Genomic DNA, 22,310 nt, shown 5'->3' with positions numbered 1-22,310 from the left:
TGTTTGAGAGGAATCTGTATGTTCTCCTTGATCTTGAATTTTTTTTTATTGACTTTGGATGTGTTTATGTTCTTTCGTGGACAGTATAGACTTGTTTTATTTATAATGCTTGTATAGTCATGTTATTGCTATACTATGCCATTGTGAAGGCCCTATCAGTGAATTTCTTATATTTGTCCATCCCTTAGCAGCTGTACAGAGTTCTGAAGGTTTCTGAATTTTGCTACTCTCTGCATTAAATTAATGCTTGATTTCCCTCCCATTATGTGGGATATTTCTGAAGTTGCATTATCAAATATGAAATCTTTGCTATTGTTATGCATCACACCTGAACTCCAGTTTATTGATAGGACGTGATGAGTTTCTTTTTGTCTGTTGGTTAACAGTCAGTTTCTGAACAGTGCTTAGTCTGCAGCAGTTGCAGTATTGATCTACAGGTGGTCCCTTTTAAGGTGATTTTAAGCTATTTTGGGGGATGCATACTGCATTTTGAGAAATCTTTTGAGTCAGTGCATCAGAATAAATTTAACTTACTGGTTTTGGTTATTTATACTACAGTTATATTTTACCTTTACAAAGATTCCTCTTTAGCTGTCAGTGTAGAAACTGACATTGCTGGTACTCCTTCCTCAGAAATATTTACCGTCTCTGAAAGCAAGAGAGTCAGAACGGATGGTAAGGTCCGTTATAATATTGCCTGAAATTTTTAAGAGGTCAAGTAGTCTCCAAACAGTATTTTAACTATTAACGAAAACTGTTTTGTAAATTCATGTCTTCTTTTAAAGTCTAGGAAGGAGAGCTGAAAAGAAAGTTTCTTTCACCAGTTAATAAAATTTCTGTGAAAACACAATATCCTGACATTATTTGTGAGAGTTGATAGAGTAGCCCTGTGGTTATGAACTGATCACACCAGCTCGGCTGTCACCGGGAACTTGAGATAGTCTCAAGGACTGTGATACACAATCGCTTTGAAATAAGTTCGGCATGGGCACCAAAGGATTTGCTGTCACAGCTTTAGCTCTGGGGATACCAAGATAATCACATTTTTGTCCCAGGGACTGAAGTAGACATAGGGTCATATGCTCGTAATTGATGGTTTGGAAAATAAATGTTTAGTTGATTTTGTAGGTTGAGTTTTGGTGTATTGATAATGTGCATGCAGTTAATACAAAAAGATCAATGCAGGAAAGAGTGTACATGTGCCTGTCATTTGCTTTGGAATTTATTCTGAACATATTTTGTAGTGTGTTTGAAAGGAAAGAGTGGCAGTTACAAAGAGCCAAAATATTAGATAGTAGCCTTTCAACAGCTAGAATTGCTGCTGAGGTTATTGAGGTTTCAGAGAAGTGTGATCTCAGTTTCTTAGGTACAGCTTTCACTTTGTGAGTTTGTAACCAAATTATTTTTGCTTTTGTCTTCACTTTCCTCTTCCCTTTTTGAGTAAAAGTTTTTAAGGTAAAAATTAGAGGTGGTTAGAAAAACAGAGACACTGATATCTTCAATCACAAAATGCATTTTGAAAACAATTTTTTTTTTTAAATCTTGCTAAAATTTTGTTTTAGGGAAAATCTTTGTCAGTGAACTGACAATAAAAATGGAACAGTTCAGAGACATGAAAAAATGCTACCTTTTAAACACATTTTCATTTGCAGACAATTCAGAAACTTTGTTTTTCATCATGTTTGAAGGAAGATGGGCTTTATTAATTAATTAAGATTAATCAGTCTTATTTTTTGTCCCCTCCAAACCTCTAATAGAAACCAGTCTGACTCTGAGTTGCCTGGAGCCTCTTGTGGCCAGGGGCAAATAACAAGTTAGGTTGAAAAAAAAAACAACAACGACCAACTGAACAAAAGCTTCAATAGTTTATTCCTAAAGAACTTTTCTGAAACAGGAAATGAAAATAAAATGAAAGATAATGGTTCTAAATCATGTTTCAAATTGAACAAGAAAGACTCGCAATACAAGGAGTCCTTCCAGGCATTTTCTCTGTAGATGTTCTTTGATTTGTTTCTTGTAGGTGTCTGTAGTGGGACAGCTTGAGTGAGAACTTGTGGAAAAACAGGATAATGGATGTCAAAGTAGGCTAAAACTGGTAACTTGAGTGTAAGAATCAGCCCTGACACCCCACCCTACCCCACTCTGAGTATTAAGTTTGGGAGTGAGAAAAAATTTTAGGAAGTACCTGAAGGTATGAAGAAGCTGTGGAGAGGAGATGTGCTAGGACATGTCATGATCAGAATGACTGTCCAGAGGAGAGAACTCTGCCATCACTCTTTGAACACATTTTGGTCACAACAGCCCCAAGCAACGCTACAGGCTTGGGGAAGAGTGGCTGGAAAGCTGCCCAGCAGAAAAGGATGTGGGGGTGCTGGTGGACGGACAGCTTAACAAGAGCCAGCAGTGTGCCCAGGTGGCCAAGAAGGCCAACAGCATTCTGGCTTGTATCAGGAATAGCGTGGCCAGCAGGAGCAGGGAAGTGATTGTGCCTCTGTACTCGGCACTGGTGAGGCCTCACCTCGAGTGCTGTGTTCAGTTCTGGGTCCCTCTGTACAAGAGGGACATTGAAGTGCTGGAGCGTGTCCAGAGGAGAGCTACCAGGCTGGTGAGGGGTCTGGAGACCAGGTCATATGAGGAGAGGCTGAGGGAGCTGGGCATGTTTAGCTTGGAGAAGAGGAGGCTGAGGGGAGACCTCATTGCCCTCTACAACTACCTGAAAGGAGGTTGTAGAGAGGTGGGTGTTGGCCTCTTCTCCCAGGTGAATAATGACAGGACCAGAGGAAATGGTCTGAAGCTGCGGCAGGGGAGGTTTAGATTATTAGATTATTAGGAAGAATTACTTTGCTGAAGGAGTGGTCAGGCACTGGAACAGCCTGCCCAGGGAGGTGGTTGAGTCACCATCCCTAGAGGTATTTAAGAAGCGTCTAGATTTGGCACTTGAGGGCATGCTCTGAAGGGCAGAGATTGTAGGTTGTTGGGGTTTTTTGTTTGTTTGTTTGGGGTTTTTTTTTGTGGTTTTTTTTTTTGTGTGTGTGTATGGTTGGACTCAATTATCTCAAAAGTCCTTTCCAACCATGAAGATTCCATGATTCTATGAACAGACCTGTGGTTAGTACCAGAAAGGTTTAAAGAAAATATTAATCAAAAGGAGAGGTAAGGGTCTTCACAAGAATTCAGATGGGGCAAAGAAGGAGAGGAGCTTTCCTTGGGAGCCCTAGGGACGTCGCAGCTGGCATTTTGCCTGACTGTGTGCTTCTAAAGGGAGCACAGGTAAATGTCTTAGAATAATATATGCGGAGTGAATGCTTTGCAAGATATCTGAGGATATAATTTTCATGACATTCTTCTCCAACAGTTAAAAAAAAGAAATTGATACTGATCCCTCGTTAAGTAAAAGATCAAATTAAGAAGAAAAATGTTTCTGTGAAATGTAGCATTTATTTAATAAAACTTAGCAAATAAATGTAGGCTCGTGAGTCACCATAGATAATTAATGATTCCTTTTCGTGCATTGTAGTTAACAAATGGCTTACTCTCCCCTCCTGATAGAGCTTGTACTTTGTTTTTAATGGTTCAGCAGTAACAGTTGCAGTACAGTGAATTTTAAATTGAATGCAGTTGTGAATACGTTGAACAGATTATGGAGCTCAGAAGCAATGCAAGCTTGATTCGCAGATATTTTTTTTTAGTAATGTACATTATATGTTTTACCTTGCGTGTGTGTATTTTATTTGCAGTACTAATTTTGTATTCAAATTAAATTTAAAAACTTTATTAAAACAACAAAATTATTAAAAATGTATCCTGCATGTCTGGTGGGAGAACGTAACATTTGAAGCTGTTTATTCCTGTATGAGGCTAATTGAATCTCTGTTCCAACTGCTAGGTTATTTTTACTTGTATAAGAAAGTTCACAATACTTTTTCTCTTAGTGTAATTACTGTAGAAATGTAGAAGGTTTGTAAAATCGTCAGTGTAATCAGGGTTTTATACTTACTGCAATTTATTTAGTTATGCTCAGGATGATTCCTCTTTCTGTTACAGAAACGTATAAACCAAAACCAAAATCATTCCCTTAAACTTTGTAGGATTTTAAATGTTTAGAAAGTGTTCACATTGAAATTGTTGTGGTCGTACTTGAAGTGGTTTTTAACAAGTTGGCTTGATGCTGATAAAATCTAGTTATGGCAGAATGGAGCATGTAAGAAAAGGTGAATATTTATTAGCTTTTGTTGAATTTACTTCTGCTAAAGTTGGGCTGTATTTGGCATATATTTGATGCTTTATTGTAATTTGGGAAATAACAGCAATAAAAGCTAAAAACATTGTGTACTTGTGCAGAATCATAATGAACAGTAATAAATGCTCTGAGAGTGTACATGTTTGCCTAAAACAAAAAAGGCTTTGAAGAGAGATTAGAGCAGATAGCCTGTAAAAATATTTAGATTGTGTAAAGGTATTTGCAGAACTGTTTGCAGCAGGATAAAAATATGTGTTCACCTGATGCAGTTCCACATTTCAGTAGAGTTGGATCACTGCTCTGCAGTGTTTATTCTTGTTGGGAAAAGAAATAGTTTAGCACAGGAGTTATGCTAGAACACTTTGTTCTGTCAAGCCTCCTCATTGTAGTAGTGTGCTGGTCCTCTGGCTGCTTTCTTTGAGTGCTGTGCCTTGATGGCTCATCTGCCCTCTTGCATGATCAGTGCTGGTCCTGTCATGATGACTGAATGCCATTTCCAAGTTTAGGTGCTAGTTTGCAAGTAGATTTTTCTCTGTGTTCAGTTGCTCTACGAATCAATTTACTATGCCCACCAGCTTTTCCCACCTAGTGCGGTGCTATCCTTTTGCTTACTTTCAGCCAGATCAGTGTCGAGCGTTTGGATTTTCTTCCATCCTGGCATCCAAGTACTGAAAGTGTAATACATTTGGAGTATCGCTTAGGATGGTGACTGTCCAGATCTCAGCAGGATACCTCACCAAATTCAAAGGCAAAAAAGATGTGCACAGAACGTAAATACAAAGGATTGCTAGTGGTACCTTAGCTGCCTTTCAGAAGGTTTGACAAAATTTTGAAAGTCCCAAAACTATCCTTTCTCTTCTGTACAGCTGAAGGACAAGAGGTTGGGTGCCAACAAATGCTGTAATAGTAGCTTGTTTTATGAAGGAATGTCTAACAGCTGGTTGCTTCTTGATTTGCAAGAAGCTGACCAAGACTGTAGATGAACATGGACACCTGAACTCTGGTGCCTTATCCATAAGAATATGCACAATGACAGTTATACTGGAAGAGAAGATGTTAGGCATTAACTTTTATTAGAAATCATTTGTTATTGCTTGCTAAATTATGCTGCGTTCATCCCTGTCTCCTTTCAGGACTCTGTGTTGGCCTGACTGAGCCTCTGAATAGTGTGGCTTCTTCCCTGGTCCCGCTGTTGCTCTTTGCTTTCACGGCTTGTTCCCTTATGTTGCTCACTCTCCTTTACCCTGCTTGTGATAGCCTCCTGATAGTACCAGATTTCTTTTTAAAAAAGGAAGATACTTGTTCATCAAGATGTGTGTATTGAAATTGGAGAGTCTGTAGTTCTATCTGAGTATATGCTACATTTTGATCATGCAGGAAATTAATTCAGTTCATCAGTACAAATTTCATCAAGGTGTGTTTTTTCCCAATAAACCTAAGCCAGGCATTTTTATCAGTGTAAATCATAGTAATGTTTTTTATATAAATAAATTTTTGTCAACACGTTTTTCATTCTATCAAAAAAACATAGTGGATAAAAACGCAAACGGTACTTAGGTAGTACGTTGTATCAAGCAGATCACAACAAACAAACCCTACCAAAATGCTTAAATGTTTTTTGCAACATAGTGCAACAGAGAAATAAGGGATTTCCTTTATCTACCAAAGTAAGTATTTTCTTCTTTGGTTGTATTATACAGAGCTAGGGTGTGTTTTTCTGTGTTAGAACTGGCTGCAGCGGCTGGCTGCACCGTCTGCCAGATTCTTCCCTTTCAGGTTTCTAATTTCTGATTTGAAAACTGATCAGCAGTCTGGTATGCAATGAGTCCTTAACAGTCATGGTTTCTGTAGCTCTGTGTAGCGCTGTAGGAATCTATCGATCCCAATCCAGAAGTAAACAAAAGGAAGAGTGGAAACGGGAGGAGACTTTGGCAATCGCATCCTGAAATGACAAGAGTGGGGACAGAAGTACCCCCATAATCTAGGGAGGGAATTTTCATGTTTCTTTTATGAAAATTTGTCTCAGTAGGGCATTTTGTACTCAAGGAAAAAGACACAGGAAACAGGCTAAAACAAAAAGTTTTGATAAAGATTAGCGTAGGAATATTAGCTGCAGCAGGGCTAGGAAGAGTGAAATAGACCTTGGCTGAATAAATGGGCATGAAGAGGTGAAGGTGGAGGTCGATGCACCAACATAATCCTTGGAGAAAGTTTTCCCCAAAGTGCTGGCCTGCTTCCTTTTTGACTGCCATCCTGCCACATACAAAAGAGTCACTGTTTTCTTTTTTGTTCTGCAGCTGGGGAACAGAGTCTGTTGGGAACAGCAGTTTACAAGAAAGTCCTCTGTTGTATCTTTTGGGCTGACAGGGAAAATGGGAAGCCATCTGCGTGGACTGAACTCCTTTATCCCCTCTAATGCAATATGCTGTATCAATTTCCAGAGTTTCCAGGAAACCACAAAAAAAAAAAAGGGGTTGTCAGTCTAAGTCATGCCTCCACTAATGACAGGAGCTCCCAAATTTTACAGATATATGAACAGCAGAGAATTAAAATACTGTTCTCCTGTTTGCATTTTTGTCAGTTCTTGCACTGTTTACAGTGTCAAAACAATGAACCCACTTTTTAGTAAGATTTGGTTTTCTTGGTTCATTGTCTCTCAATGAGTTGTGTTTGTGAGGGGTTTTTCTTCTAAAAAGGGTTATTGAAGTGTGTGTACCAAGCCCCACAGGTAAACACTCCATGGACCTTGAGATTAAAATTCACCATAGTTAACCCAGAGGATGAAGTTGAACATTTACAGAAGTGTGTGCAAAAACGTCTAAGGAACAGTAAGGCAGAATTTGTCCAGTTTGCCCTGTGTTACTTGATTTAAAATTCATACAGGAGAGGTACAAACCCACTGCCTTGCAGCAGAAAAAAATTAAACTCAGCGTGACATATGTCAGTCCAAAAAGGACATAGGGCTTTCCATCAAAGTAGATTCAGAAGGAGTCCTTCATAAAATACTTCTTGAAGCTGTTGCTTGAAAGGGTGTTTTGTGAGCTGCCCAATATCTCTCTGTTTCCCTGCCTTTAGTGATGATCCTTTGCCAGCTTTTACCATTGTGCTGAACGGAGTATGTGTTTGTCATTTGACATGAGAGTTAGGCAACTCACCACACCTTATGATTTGTGCTTACAATCACCTTTCTTTCTCGAAAAGCGTGCTTACTTACAGTCTCTTTGCTATTGCAGTCGAGAAACCAAATATAAAAGCCTTCCTTACATGTAATGGCAAGGTGACTTAAAATAAGAGCAGAAATGTTGATGCTGTCAGTCTCTGCGTTATTGGTCCTTCCTCCTTTCTGCATTGTGGATTCATCTAGACTAACTTTTCCAGCAAGCTGCGCAGCACAGAAAATACCATTTTCTGTATATAAACTGTAAGGCAAATGATAGGATTGTGGAGTTTGCTAGTTGTGTGTGATGGACCTAAAACATGCCATGTTGTCAACAGCGCTGTTAGGGCTGGCAAACAGCGCAAGCTGGTGAAAGTTTATTTTTAATAGCAGCATAACTTACTGCAATAGAATCAGCAGCTGATACCCCTACAGCATATTGCTGAGTAGCTTTTGGTAAGAGCTGTCTCACATTTCTAGGTAGGTGATGTGGACATATGCTTCTAACATATGCCTTGAGCTGTTGTGGCAGTGGAGTAAGTTGCACAGATCTCCCAGTGTTATTTTGAAATTAGCAGCCACGGTTGCTATTCTTTTCTAAACCTCTAGCTTTATTGTCTGGTGTTAATCAGCTATCACAACACTCCATATTTAGGAAAATATGTATTAGAAGCTATTCACAGAAACATCTGAGTTTCTGATTGTTGTCCTTTTGGACCTTTGTGGTCTATTTGTTTTTTCCTCTTGGTCTAGCTATAGAAGGAGAAGGAGATGCTGTAGCAGCTGCTTCTGCTGTTGCTGAAAAATCTGCAGCAATATCTGTGTGGTAGCATCATGGTACAGATATAAAGCTGGTTGGTGCCTAATTGTCTGCATTGAGTGGATTTCATTACAAAAGGCTGTATATACCTGGTAGTCACAGCTGCAGTGGGGAATGTTTGGTCCACAGTTTTTTATTTCAAGTTTGAAGACGCCATTTCTTATCTGAAAGAGGTGAACTGCGGGAGGTAAAGTGAGGAGTTATGGAGTGTTTTCAGTTTGATTCTTTCATGTAGAACACAGTCAGTGGCTTCTAGTTAATTACTTGTGGAGCTTATGACCAGTCCTTTAATGTGTAGAGTCTAGAATTTGTGCTGAGTATGTGCGGCACTTGCTCAGAATATTAAGCATATATGTCAGTGATACTCCCTCTCCCTTCTCTCTTCTTTCCCACATAAAGCTTTTAGTACTGATGTAAAAGCAAAGACATCGAGTGAGGAAAAAGTTTACAATTACCACTGTCAAGTTAGTAGGAAGCAGTTTGCTTTGTGTGTAACCTTAAACATGTATGTTTCTTATTTCATAACTTAAAATACACAATATACCTTCTCTTTAGTGCTTGCTTGATGCTTATTTATTTATTGATTTATTTATTTTTCATATTAGGTTAGCCTACACAAACCAGAAATTAAACTGGAATCACTAAAAGAAGATATTAAGGATTTTCTGAAGACATCAGGTTTGTAATACTTCATTGATGCAGTTGTGAATACTATAGATCTACACAAGAATGTAAGTGACACACAGGATGAAAATAGTAGTTTGTGCAGTTTGATATCTTGTCACTGACAGTACCCACAAGCAGATATTCAGTGATTATTAAACAAGAAGGAATATTAAAAGGGAAGAAGTTCTTGGATTCCAGCAGCATTTTGAAAAACGTACTATGCTAAGAATATATATAGCATAAGAATATACTACAAAGTGATTTTATCATTATATAAGATACTGGTAATTTTTTTGAAAGTTCTGAATAATACAGGAGTTCAGTCACTTCTGAAAATGGAAGTTAACATTCATGGAGGTACTCTTGAAAATTTTACCCTTAGTTAAATTTCCAATTTCCATTGGAAGTTTTAACCTATGTAACTCTGTCATGTGAAGATTTGATGATAAGTGATATAAGATTTATAACCACCAGGAACACTATGTCTATTCTATGATTAATATTTATGGCTGTTTTAATAATATGATGGCTTTGAAAAAAATAGCATACAATTATTTAATCACAACTCTATTGTAATTATTTAAATAGTAGGTGGAAATAAAGGGTATTCACTTTTTATACAGACCTCAACTTGGAGTTTTTCCTTTCTTAATTAGGTTAAGGGTTCTTCATCTCTTCCTGGCCGGTAGACATGAATTGAGATAGGACAGAAAACTCCAGTGATTCTAAAGCAGCTTCTGATTCATGCTCCGTTAGTATTAATTCCTAAAGTTGTCTTCTGGATATTTTTTTATTTTAACAGGTTGGGAAAAGAAGCTTCAGAATGCTGTTTATAGTGAACTCAACGTGTGAGTTTGTTTAGTATTTTTATTTAGCAAGTTCTACTCACATGATTTATTTTTGATTCCTTTGTATATATAGGTGTATGATGTGTTACTATCGTCTCCGAGATCTGTCGTACCAAGGGTGCCTGCTTCATTTCTGTTTTTAAAGTGCCATTATTTCTTTTTCATCCTTGTGAAAATAATGGACTCAAGTACATTTTAAGGTTTGGGTGAAACAAATATCACCAAATTCAGTAGTTACTTTAATAATTTCTTTGTTGTTTTACTTCCAAAGGTACCAACAGTCATAATATAATTCTTATGTAGTTCAGGTAGTTATTTTAAATTAAATTTAATACAATTCAGCATAATATTTGTGTCATCATTGCACATATTTGTTGTATTAATTTTTAAGAAAATGTTTAAACTAAGGTATTCGATCTCTAGACTTACCAGATCAGTGCTCATCATGCTTGGAATATGGTCATAAACACACTGAAATTTGTGAGATTCACTTTTTATTATTGTTCAGCGCACTTTGGATTAGACTTCTGGGAAGCATAAGCTGCCTTTACATTCTGGTGAAGTGGAAAGGTGAATTTAATAACAGATATAGCCCTAAGTGCAACTACCTAATAAGAACTGTGTATGCAAATCTATTCGTGCTAATTTAAATAAGTTTATTTGAGTTACCAGTTCTGAGCAATGTGTCTTAGTAGTATGAGGGACTCAATTCGGCAAAAAACTTGTAAATGTATCTGTTAATAAGGATTCGTCTTAATCATGTCTTTCAAGGGAAAAATATTTACCTGTCTTTTGGACTAAAGCTTATGCTTTCTTTGTATTCGCTGAAATAAGCTGCAAACAATAATGAAATTAGCTCTGGAAAACTGAAATTAACTAAGAATACCATGATTTCATGAGCATTGTGGAAAAGCCAAGAAACAGCATTGCTGAGATCTGTTAGTATTGATTCCATTTTACACATAGGCACAGTGTTGTCCAGAACAAATTAGCAGCAAGTACAAAATGACCTTACTAGTTAAAAATGGGAAGAAATTTCGGGAGGGTTTCCCAAAATCATATGATTGTAACTGATTGAATACATTTAAACAAATGAAAATTCAGGATAACTATAAGAGAAGCTTTGTCTAAATTTTGTTTCCTGAAAGATGTTTGAGACAGTTAAAATTAAGCTGGATAAAATGTTTGGCAATAACTCATTGGAAATAATCTGTGCTACTGGAAAATAAATTAGTGTTTTGGTTTGGTTTGTATTTTTTTAATTTTTGTTCCAGCTTTTATATTTTGTCTGTTTATGAATGGATATTCAACTTTGCTTAGGTCAACACCACAAAATTTTAATTGACTTTGACATGTATGTACTCGCTATTGATTTTTAAAAGGAAATCCTCCAAAAAATATATTGTGTTTTGCAAAAATATAATATCCTGGGTAGTAAAAGTTCTGAGGATTCATAAAGATGACTTGATATGAAGAGGTTGCACTTCTAAAATACCTGATTTGTTCATAGAATTATTTGGTTTTTATTTTACAAATTTGTGAAGTTATGAGGAAGTATTATTTTTAATATAAGAACTCATGTTGAAGAAATACTTCTAAAAGTAATGTTTATTTTTAGTTTTGATAAACATACACAGTGGTTTTACTAGTGCTCTGGTGAAAGAAGTTATGTTTAGGTTTACAAATATAGGATTCAGTAAGCGAAATAAACATCTGAACATTTAAAATATATTATACTTCCTTTAAGGTTTCCTTCGCCCTGTCATCCTGCAGCACCGGCTGAGCACATGAAAGAACCGTTAGCTTATATGAGGAAAGCCCAGGTTGGTTGTTAGCAATTTTACTGTTCATATCAGATCTTTGATTAGACTCTTTGAGATTTACTCTGTATAATGTTGTTGTACAATTTCTAGGTTTTATACCTTAGGAAAAACATAAATTTGTACTTGCATCGAAGTTAATAATAATGTTGTATATGTGACATTTCACATACATACAAAAAATGCTCAAGTAATTCTCCAACCATGAAAGAAGTAGGATATAGTGGCAGGTAAGTGAATATTATAGAATAGAGACAATGTGAAAGACGTCAAGGAGGAGAATTTGATTTTGTTGTGAAGAAGAAAAAATGTAGCTGTAGGTCATTTCACTTAGGGTTTCAGAAATACTTTTTTGAAGAGACACGGGTAGGCAGTTTTGCAGTGAAAGACAACAGGCTGCAGAGATAGTGAGTTCTTTAGAAAGAAGAGATATATTTAGTACTTAGAAATGTGAAAGGAAGATGAAAAGTATAGATCTAAGGAGCTTAAGGCATATTGAAGGAGAATAAGAGAAACTGGACTATAGAAGATTAAATGAGGATGTTTGGTGTCAGGAGAAAAATTATTTTTGCTTCGTTGTTTTTTTCACCAATATATGCCATTTGAAATAAATAAAAAAAAAATCCACACAAAAATGTTAAAAAAATGCTTCAAGAATATTATCTAACCAAAATATTTGAGGTAAGGATAAAATTGTATTTAACTCAGCCGTGCCTAGAAATACATTGCAGTATTTTTTTACAAGGCATTCAACAAATTGTGTTGCTTTATCAATCATATTGGTGCTTATTCCAGGAAGTCTTATGCTGCTGTCCTGGGTTTTGGTCTTTAATATTTGGGAGCAAAGATTGTATTTAACAATTTTTCTTCTGTGGTGTGAAAAGTAATGCCACAATTTACTGCCTGAAAATAATCAATCAGTTTACTAATGTGGAAACCACAGAGGTGTATCTGTGTGTATGTTTGTCTAAACCACTTTTATTGGTTATTAGTTTATAAAAGTGTATATAATACTTACGGTAACCAATATTTTTAGCTCTATGTGAAAAGAACTGTTTTTCTAATAGGAATGAGTAGGAGAAGTCCTGTCTTTACTAGTTTCAAAATTTCATAGCCCTATTTCAAAGGGTTTTATGCATCCATATCCTCTGGGGTGGGTTAACCCTGGTAGGCGGCTCAGCTGCTTGCTGACTCCCCTGCAGCAGAATGGGGGAGAGAATTGCAAGCGCAAAAGTGAGAAGACTTGCCATAAAGACAGTTTAATAGGTAAAGCAAAAGCTATGCATGTCAGCAAAGCAAAATAGGAATTAATTCTCTACTTCCCATTGGCAGGCAGCTCTTCAGCCATCTCCAGGAAAGCAGGGCTCCATCACACATGACAATGACTTGGGCAGACAAACACTGTAACTCTGAACATCCCCCGTTCCTCCTTCTTTCTCCTAGCTTTTTTATTCAGAACATGATGTCATATGGTCTGGAATGGTCATATGGTCTTTGCTCAGCTGGGGTCAGCTGTCCTAGCTCTGTCCCCTTCCAACTTCTTGTGTACCCCTAGCCTGCTTGCTGGTGGGGCAGCATAAGAAACAGAAAAGACCTTGATGCTATGTACACACTTTTCGGCAGTAGCTAAAACACTGGTGTGTTATCAGCGCCGCTTTTGTCACAAATCCAAAACACAGCACCATACCAGCTTCTGTGAAGAAAATTAACTCTATACCAGGCAAAGCCAGTAGATCCTCTTTCAAATCCTTTCTTGAAATACAACCCTTCAGTAAAGACATATGAATCCTTTTCATAGAGAAATATTGATAAATAGTGATAGTTGGGAAATAGTAATAAATACACAATTAGGGGAATCAACATGGTATTTTCTAAAACCACTGAGGTACGTGTGAGCGTTTGATTTTCAAGATGCACACATATTTATCACTGTTAGTAGTAGGTCCGTAAGAAAACAATCATGATCAGATCAGTAGAATCACAACTAGGTTTTATTTTGTTACCCTGTTTGCATAAAGAGCAATAAACAATGTAAAAAACTTACAAAGTCAGTCTTTCCATGATTTTGGTTATTTGTTTAAAATATTTGGAAATAGCTAAAATGCAAATATACAGGTTGCTTATACCTTTTGGGGGTGAGCTAAAAGTGGAAATTTACCAATTTGCTTCCATTAGGTATTGAAAGTCTAATTGAATGTTTTGAAGGTAGAAGACTGATTTTGTTTTATTTGTAGGTAGATTTTTTTTCCACCTTATTTGTCTTTTAGCATCACAAAGGTTAGAAATATTTTGAAACTACCAAAAAAATTTGTCCTAGTAGAAAAATGTTTTCCATATACATTATATTTGATTTGTATTATGCACAGACACTGTTTAAGATGTTGTTTCCATTGTTATGAGCTCGTTGACATTTTCTTTATCCTTTCCTATCTTAATTAATTTTGCTCTACTTCAGAATTCTGGAAAGAAGGGTAGCAGTGTCTGAAGACCACCTTACTTTGTTATCAGTTATTGGAATGACTTTGAATCAGTAATTAAAACTAATTAGTATTTTTCTAGAGTAGATATTAAAATGTTCATAATTAATCCTTTTTCTCCTCAAATTGGTTCTGTCTTCTCATTCTTACGTAGTAGACTGAAGTTTTTGTATGGTATTCTCTTTACTACCTCAAAAGAAAAACAGCTTTCTAGGAAAGGATAGAGCATTAATGGCAATGAGTAGTAATGCTGTATATCATTCATGTAGTCCAGTGTAGAAAACATACTGCCATTAATAAGTACATATCTTTGAATATTAATGTGGCATACTGTATATTTTCTAATTGTGTCTGCCGGAGAGCTGTTCCTGTGGTTGAGTTGAGATAGATCACTGGGCACAGCTGCTTTAATTTAAACCATTGTTTAGGTCTTTCCTAGACGGTGAAATATTAGGTCTTTTTTGGTTTTTTTATTTCCTAATTCCTAAATCTCTTTGAGAAAACAGACTCGAGTACTTGAATAGTTGACAAAGTAAAATGGTGTTTTCTTTGAAAAGTATTAAAGTCAAAATAAATTTGATAACATTTTTATTATTCCTGAAATAATTTCTGTTTCTTGTTGCAGAAGTTGGAGTAGGTGATATTCAGATCTCTTTCAGATTGTGTATTGATTTGGCTTCTTGTGTCCTAAATTAAGTTATGCCTCTTATCAGAGGCCAAATGAAAAGTTCATGAGCATCAGGAGAGCAGTACCAACACAGAGTCTGTATTTCACTTCTCTTTGAAATGTACACTTTTTGATTAGAGAAAATGTTCACTTTGTTCTTTAAACTGCTACTAAAACCTCTGCATTCTGCCATTGTTTCCACTTTCTTATCCTATATGGCTTAGTAGTCTCCGTGCTCTCTCACTTCTCATTTCTTCCAGCAACAAACCCACGCTTCTTAGCAAAATAGGGTACTGTAAATGCTCTACACCACCCCTCCGCGAGAGAATAACCAGTTTGTGGCATGGCATTGTGTAACTGCAGCATTTAAAAGGCTAAATGATTATGTATTATTTCAATACATAATACAGTTAAATAAAAATATTATACAGAGTATTGTAAAAAATACTGCAATTTGGAAAACATTCCTTACAGTCAAAACTCGATCTGTTTTGTTTATGCAAGAGAAAGTGAAGGGATGAGTTGATTGTGAGAAGAAATTTCTGGTGAAAAATAGCTATTTCGTTTGATGAAAAAAGTCGTAAGAGGATCTTGTAAATGGAAGCTACTATGAAATAATTACAGACAAGTTATAATTTTTAATTTTAACAGAACATCTGCCCTTCCCTTCATTTGCTTCCTGTCTAATAAACTGCAGCCTTTTTTTGGACAGAACTTTAAGTTTGAGAAACACGTGGTTAGACAGTAACTAACTGCTGTAGAATAGAGCAAATTACAAATAATAAATAGAGCTAAATGACATTAAGAGGAGTCTTTGCATTCATTTGATCGAGGCCTGACTCGTCATCCACAGAAAACTAAATTAAATATAAAACCCACCAGTGCTGCTGTAATCACGGAAGCAAAAATCCTAAGTCAGTTGACAAGGAAGTCAATACTAGTTGGCATTAACCTCAGAGGAATTATCCACGGATTAGGCACCATATGGTAAGTTTGAAGTCTAATGCAATAGTCGGAAGAATCTGATTGCTCTTTAAGCTGTCCACTTGCTACTGAGGTATTGTCTACTCCTGGTTTTCTCTTTGATTAGAGAATTATCTCCTCAGCATTGTTTTAGGAGAACTGGTTTTTTTTTTGAGCATTACAGAATACCAAATTTCTAACTTTTTTTAACTTCTGAGAACATCTAAGATACCGTTTGTGGAGAAAGATTTGCATTCCTTTCAGGTCGCAAAGTAGAGAAGGCATTCTCTGTACAGAGTTGATTGCCCTGCTTTTATAATAGTTTGAAAAATTTGTTAAGTGTTGATATATAAGAAAGCTTGAGCATTAGGCATATGTCAAAAATCAGTAATTGTGAAATACAGGTCTTTGGAGATCTGAAATGTGAACAACTCGTTTTTCTGGTTATTTATTTTCGTGTAAATGGTGAAATCTGTTTGCTGTATTGTCTTAGTTTAAACAAGCATGTAAATATTCCCTGAACGTTTTTGCGGATGATAGTCAGTGACTCTTGCTGTCCTTTCTCATATATGACTTTAAAAAGCTGCTTGTTATTACATGATAAATGCAATTGGAGGAAAAAGAAAGTCCATATAATTTAGTCTTTTGTGTGTTTTAGGGAAGCTGGGAGAAGCGAATTCTAAAAAGTCTAAACAGCATGTGCACGGAACTCAGTATCCCGCTAGCGCAGAAGGTAATGTATTATTAAATTTCTGTTGACAAACTGACATTTTTTTGGAAATTAATCCTTGTCTTGCACACTTGTAATGTTCATTTTGCACATGGTTATCAAAAGCTGCAAGGGCAGTATCCAAATAATTTTAATACAGAATAATTTTCAGGGATAGTGGCAATGTATGCATCAGCTCAGCTTGGGAGAAGATGAAGTCTACAGGTAGATCTTCTTTGCTGTTGCAGTAATTAGCCTCTTGAGGGAGCAGCATGTTGTAAAGTTAATTGCTCTTAATAGAGCATTTTTGTGTGCAGACTCAGCTGTATAACTTCTAGCTGCGTAGCCTGTACACATATAGATATACTCGGTGTGCTGGAGAAAGCTCTGGTTGAACTGGTGCTTTAGGAGAGAAGAGATACCGGTACATTGCTAATTTTGTTTTGGGTTTTATTAATTTTGAGGCTTTAATTTTAAAGATCATAGAATTGGGGAATAATGTTGGAAGGTTTTGTTCTTTATCTTTCTTCTGCTATATATCTATGATAGGTAGCAGAACATCTGTGGTTCATGTTATGAGATAAAGGATGCAGCTGTATTTGCTTTTCATGACTGCCAGGGACAGGAATTTGATGACGAAGTCCAACAGCTCTACGGAGTGAGCAGTACATCTTCAGTAATACGAACCTGACTACTAAACAGCCTAAAATTCTGTAGTAAAGACACCAAACTATTTAATGGGCTCCTTTTTACCTTGAACTGGAACTTGGACTTTCTACAGTAGAATATACCTTCAGGTTAGGGATAATTTGTAAGCAAAATGAGTTTGTGTTGCTAGTGCAATCTATTTTTTAGAGTTACATTAATTGATGTATTTGAAATAGGCATGTTTTTGCTCATTCTGTTTAAAAAAGAAGAGTTACTTTCTTGTACCTTTCAGAGGCCTGTAAATGAACAGAAAGAACTGCTTAATAAATGGAATGAAATGGGAACTGATGAGCCAGGTAAGGTTAACTAAATTTATGTGCATTAAATTTTTGTACATAGAAAAATAGCATATACATCTTATTTATCAGTCAAAGATTAGTATAATCACTTCAAGGTAAACTGATTTCAATCCTTTTTCTCACTGTTAATGTGTAAATGCAATGGTAATGCATAAATAAATATTTATTTCATTGTTATTTTGTTTCAAGTTATTGTACTGACTTTGAATCGTCACTGAGAGGTCATGGTGCAATACTCTTCATTCCAATGCTTTAGAGATTTATACAGCTAGGGCATAGCTCCTCTTAGTGTAAGCTCAGGCTAATAGAAAGAAAATGTTCAGAGCTATGGATAATTAAGCTCAGACATTTTATTAATAAAACATAAAAATAACACTTGCACGGAATTGTTAGTCATATTATCCTTTGGGAGAGCAAGGCTAACAGCCTTGTTAGTTCATATCCGAATTCCTTAAAAGAAATGATTTCTAGTTTGTATCGCAGTGCCACCTCTGCGATGGCAAATGCTTTTTTCCTAGATCGTTTATGACTAGTCCCTATTTTTTATTTGTCAGCAGTACATTTAATTTAACAATCTATGATGTTAAAAAATCCCCTTCTTTTTGAATATCATATCTCTCCCATGTCTACGACAAGTCTTCAATTTAAAGACTTATGTGGAATAAGTAAAAACTTCCTGGGACTACTGTTCGCTTACTTGGGGTTTACAAAACTAAGGCACTAACAGTCGCATAATCTTGGAGAATATGTGGTGGTTGTAGCCATGATATCTGTGATAATGATATTTTAATCTTTGCTTTATTATGTCATTGAAATTGCTAGGTTGTGTTTCAGGTATGGGAAAATTGCATGGTTTTTTTCATCTCTTGGTTTTAATGTAGCATCATTGACATCTTATTCCAGATCTGAGTCTCTTCCGGCCTGTTTATGCACCTAAAGATTTTCTTGAGGTAAGCATTTATGAAACAATGACTCAGCCATTGACTTGCATCCGTTACACTCTTTTGTGTGAAGTTGGAAAAATAAGTGTATTTTTCAAACAATTTCTCCTTTGTAGCAAGTGAAATTTGGTATGTTTTTAATGACTCCATGTTTTGTTTACAAAACAAAATGCTATGGTCTCTTTTTTTAACCGCAGTTTTAGATTGTACTTGTGATAAACTTCTCTTTCTTCAAAGAACAGTTTGGAGCTACCTTTTTTCTCTGAGAGCAATTCTCCAACTGATTTCATAAATCATCTTACATTTTTAACTGCAATGCATTAAGCTGATAAATTGCAATTTATGAAGCTGATAGACTGTTTGGTGGTAGATAGTAGACCTGTACGCAGTTGAAATTGTAGGTCATCTATGAAGACTGTGAAAAATCAAACATGAAACAGAACTGCGTGGAATTTGGAGGCTTTTGTCTATAATAAAATCAAACCATTAAACAAATGGTGACTGTTGAATGTTTAAAGTCAGAAATGACAGTATCACTCATCACTTTGTATGGTTCAAGCACAGAACATATTAGTAAAACAGAACCTGCTCTACCACTATGCTTAGAATAGGTATGGATGATGAACAATAACCATTGTTGATGACAGTGAACTTAATCGTGTAGTTTGTTCAAGTAGGAGATTTTGGATTAAAATGTGATTGAAAGTTAAATTTTAAAAAAAGTGTTTGTATATCCTGTGAGTTATACAGGAAACAAATTATCTAGAACATGATGACCGTGTAGAATTATGGAGTTAAGATGGCCTCCTAATTTACAGAATAAAATTTAGAAGTCTAATACTGAATTATCAGTCATGATTAATGTATTAATATTTCGATGTGATTCAGTGCAAGCTTAGTGGAATGTCTTTTGTAGTGGTAGAGGAGATTTATAGTATTTCTGACTTAAGTATGAATTGTTTCATGCTTATGAAATGTGAATGCATTTCTGAATCCAACAATAAACTTTATATCCATTTTATTACATTTCTAAAGAACATCTCATATTCAGTTATTGATAATAATATTGGAAACTTTTAATTTATTCTGTTTTCTATCACTGTACTAACAGCCAAATTGTGTATTTAATCTTGAATCCGTAAACAAATCCATCTTCATTTTAGCCTTATCCAGTGACCCTCATGGTCACTCACTTTTTCTTTTATACTGTTTTCTTTACAGAGTTTGCAGTGTCTTACATTAATCTTTTAATTTACAAGGCTGACAGTGAGGTTATATGGTATTAGAATACTTACAGGACTGAGAATTGTAGAGATACGATGATGTGGAATAATTTCATAAGAACTGGAAACTCATCTTAGAAAGAATCCTTGTCAGCTCAACTTTATAACATCAAAATCTATACCCATGGAATAACAGTATGTAAAAAACTGTAAATCCCTTTGTAGATCACAGTTACTTATCTTGACATTATGATTCCTTGACCCTTAAATTTTTTTTCTTACTTTAGGTTTTCAATTCTGTAATTATTTTTTTTTTTTTTTACTTAAGTGAAAGAAGATATTTTGGTGTGTTGTAATTTAGTAAGAAATTATTTTAGTAGAAGATTATGTAGCACTCTGATTGAAAGCTGTGTAAGCAGTGTAAAAACATGGATAAAAATTCTTTCAGAAAAAAGTAATACTGAAGAATAACCTAGATATTGTAGCCATTGGAAATATACTCTTAGTGTTTGAATAGCTTTGATGAGGAAGTGAATTTTAGTCAAGACATTACTATGTAGCCAGCACTTAGTCCCATATATCAAAAATTGTTTCTGCTTTTTTTATTTCATACTTTGAGCTTACTTTTCAAAGTAGAATATGTTTCGCTTCCTTAAAAATTTGTCTCCTTTTTTATTTTGAAAATGCTGAGATATAATTTTATAATTTGGGCCTATATATGTGATAGTTGCAGGAAATGGTTTTATGCTGAATGTACTGTTTGTAATACTGATGATGTTAAGAAGAGTTCTGAATGTGAATTTCTGAACATACACAAGGAATGACAGAGCTACTGTTTTTAAGGTACTGATGAATCTTCGAAACCCAAATTATGAAAATGGAGAACAGCCTAGTTTCAGAAATCATCTGGGGCTAATTCAGGTTCCTCTAAAAGTTAAAGATATTCCAGAATTGGTAAGTATATTTTTTTCTTACAAGAGGTTTCTGTAAGAATTATTTTTCCTTGCTAATGAATGAGATTCTGAACAATAAGGAAGAATATTAGTGTCATGGTAAGTTTCTCCTTTTGAAAGTGAAAATCAATGTAAATATGTAGTTAAAATACAGAGCGTAAAAAGTTTTATGAAAAGACATTTTTAATGAAAAATAAAACATACTCAGTAAACTGTCTGACAGTAGGCAAGTTTTCATTATATGCCACGCAGGTTTTGTGCCAAAAATATACTTCTCCACATTTGTTCACTTACTCATTTCTTTTCTGTACAAGAAACTTTAACTATGTAGTTTATCTTAATTCTACAGTTTTATTTGACGCTGTACAAGATCAGTGGCGGACAATCAGTTAGCTTCTGATTTTCTTCTCAAAGTACTTTTAAAGCCCTTTCTTGTCAGATTGTAAATGAAAGGAAATGCTTGCGTACTTCCATTATAATTGGAAAATAGGAGAACTGCTCTTAATGCTTCACTGATAAGGCTCTTGAGGATTTTATGCTAGTAGAAAAACTTGCACCTGGGTTGGGAAAGAGCTGGGAATTAGAAATCCTTAACCCGATCTTTCATTCACCACTTTATTACATCCAGGTGTAGCTCATAGTTGACATGAAAACTGGGGCCTATAACTAAAACTAGGGTAAGAATTGATGTGAGATTCTTCTCTTTAAAAACCTGAGCTCATATTTCATATGTATGCATTTAAAAGAACTATGCTGGGTTTAGAAAATATTCGCATTTAGCCATTCAGAAGAAATCTCTGGTGATTTAGAGAATTAAACGTTAATTATTGTTTTATGGTTTTGTTTCTTTTCAGAAAGAAGACTTCAGTGAACTAGGCTTAAATATAGGACAGCTGGGTATTGATGATTCGGCACAAGTGCCTCCTGGTTAGCTAATGCTGTGCTTCAGTCATTTAAACAGAACATTAATGAGTAGAATGCTTTCCAATTATCAAGTACTCTGTGTATTTTTTCCATAATAAACTGTAAATATTTGGTCTGTAACTATGATCATAGTGATTTTCTTAGTAAAATATAGCTAATAATAGCAAACATTGCAAATACGAAGTGTCAAATTTGGAGAAGATTTAAAATAATCACCAAAGTTGAAAATACGTTAATTTCAGCGTGTTTGAACAGTTCAGGGTCTGGAGAACAAAATTGTCTGTCTCCAAAAATACAGAAAATATCAATGAATGTTAAGCCAACTAACAGATAGGCATATATACAAACATCTTTTAAATAATTATCCTTAAGAAAAGATTACAGAAAATATCCATATATTAATATTCAGTAGCTTAAATAGTGCATAGTTTCTGTTGCTTTTCCATGTATGCATTTATTCCTGAAGAAACAGTTTTTAAAATGGTCTTTCCTTGTAAAAATGAAAAACATTATAGTATCAAGTGATTTTTCTTTTTAAATGAAAACTTACCTAATTGAAAGTCTATGTGCTGCTTTGGTATTTGTGTCCTTCAGACAATAAAAAATTCTGTAGTATTATTTCTTCTTAGCTTTTGAAAAAGAACGTCGATGTTGATGCAGGTTAATTTTTAGTGACATTAGCAGTAAAACTCATCTGAATGTAATGGTATGTAGTAAAAATATAAAATACATTACTAGGTGGAGTATCTTTTCTTTATTTATTTTTTGCCATTCTTTTCTATTTCTTTATTTTGTAGAGTTCTTTGAAAATGAACATGTACGTGTTGGACAGAAAGGTATGGATCTGTTTTCATCTGTAATAAACTATGAGTAGTTAGGAATGCATTTAGTAAAT

The 22,310-nt window shown here is 35.2% G+C and overlaps 1 protein-coding gene across 3 annotated transcripts in view; it reads left to right on the top strand.

The window, feature by feature from the left end:
• Nucleotides 1-22,310, top strand: part of TBC1D19 (TBC1 domain family member 19) — a 50,911-nt gene that overhangs the window by 2,099 nt on the left and 26,502 nt on the right. For all 3 annotated transcript variants that reach the window (XM_054203899.1, XM_054203901.1, XM_054203900.1), the window contains 9 exons: nt 8,823-8,895; nt 9,686-9,731; nt 11,479-11,554; nt 16,317-16,391; nt 17,308-17,371; nt 18,278-18,324; nt 20,382-20,492; nt 21,346-21,418; nt 22,213-22,251. In XM_054203899.1, coding sequence (XP_054059874.1) covers nt 8,823-8,895; nt 9,686-9,731; nt 11,479-11,554; nt 16,317-16,391; nt 17,308-17,371; nt 18,278-18,324; nt 20,382-20,492; nt 21,346-21,418; nt 22,213-22,251 — 604 coding nt within the window. The remainder of the gene's footprint in view (nt 1-8,822; nt 8,896-9,685; nt 9,732-11,478; nt 11,555-16,316; nt 16,392-17,307; nt 17,372-18,277; nt 18,325-20,381; nt 20,493-21,345; nt 21,419-22,212; nt 22,252-22,310) is intronic.

This window comes from Rissa tridactyla, chromosome 5, assembly GCF_028500815.1.
Source record: "Rissa tridactyla isolate bRisTri1 chromosome 5, bRisTri1.patW.cur.20221130, whole genome shotgun sequence".
Lineage (NCBI taxonomy): Eukaryota > Metazoa > Chordata > Aves > Charadriiformes > Laridae > Rissa > Rissa tridactyla.
This window is presented reverse-complemented; position numbering and strand designations above follow the sequence as displayed.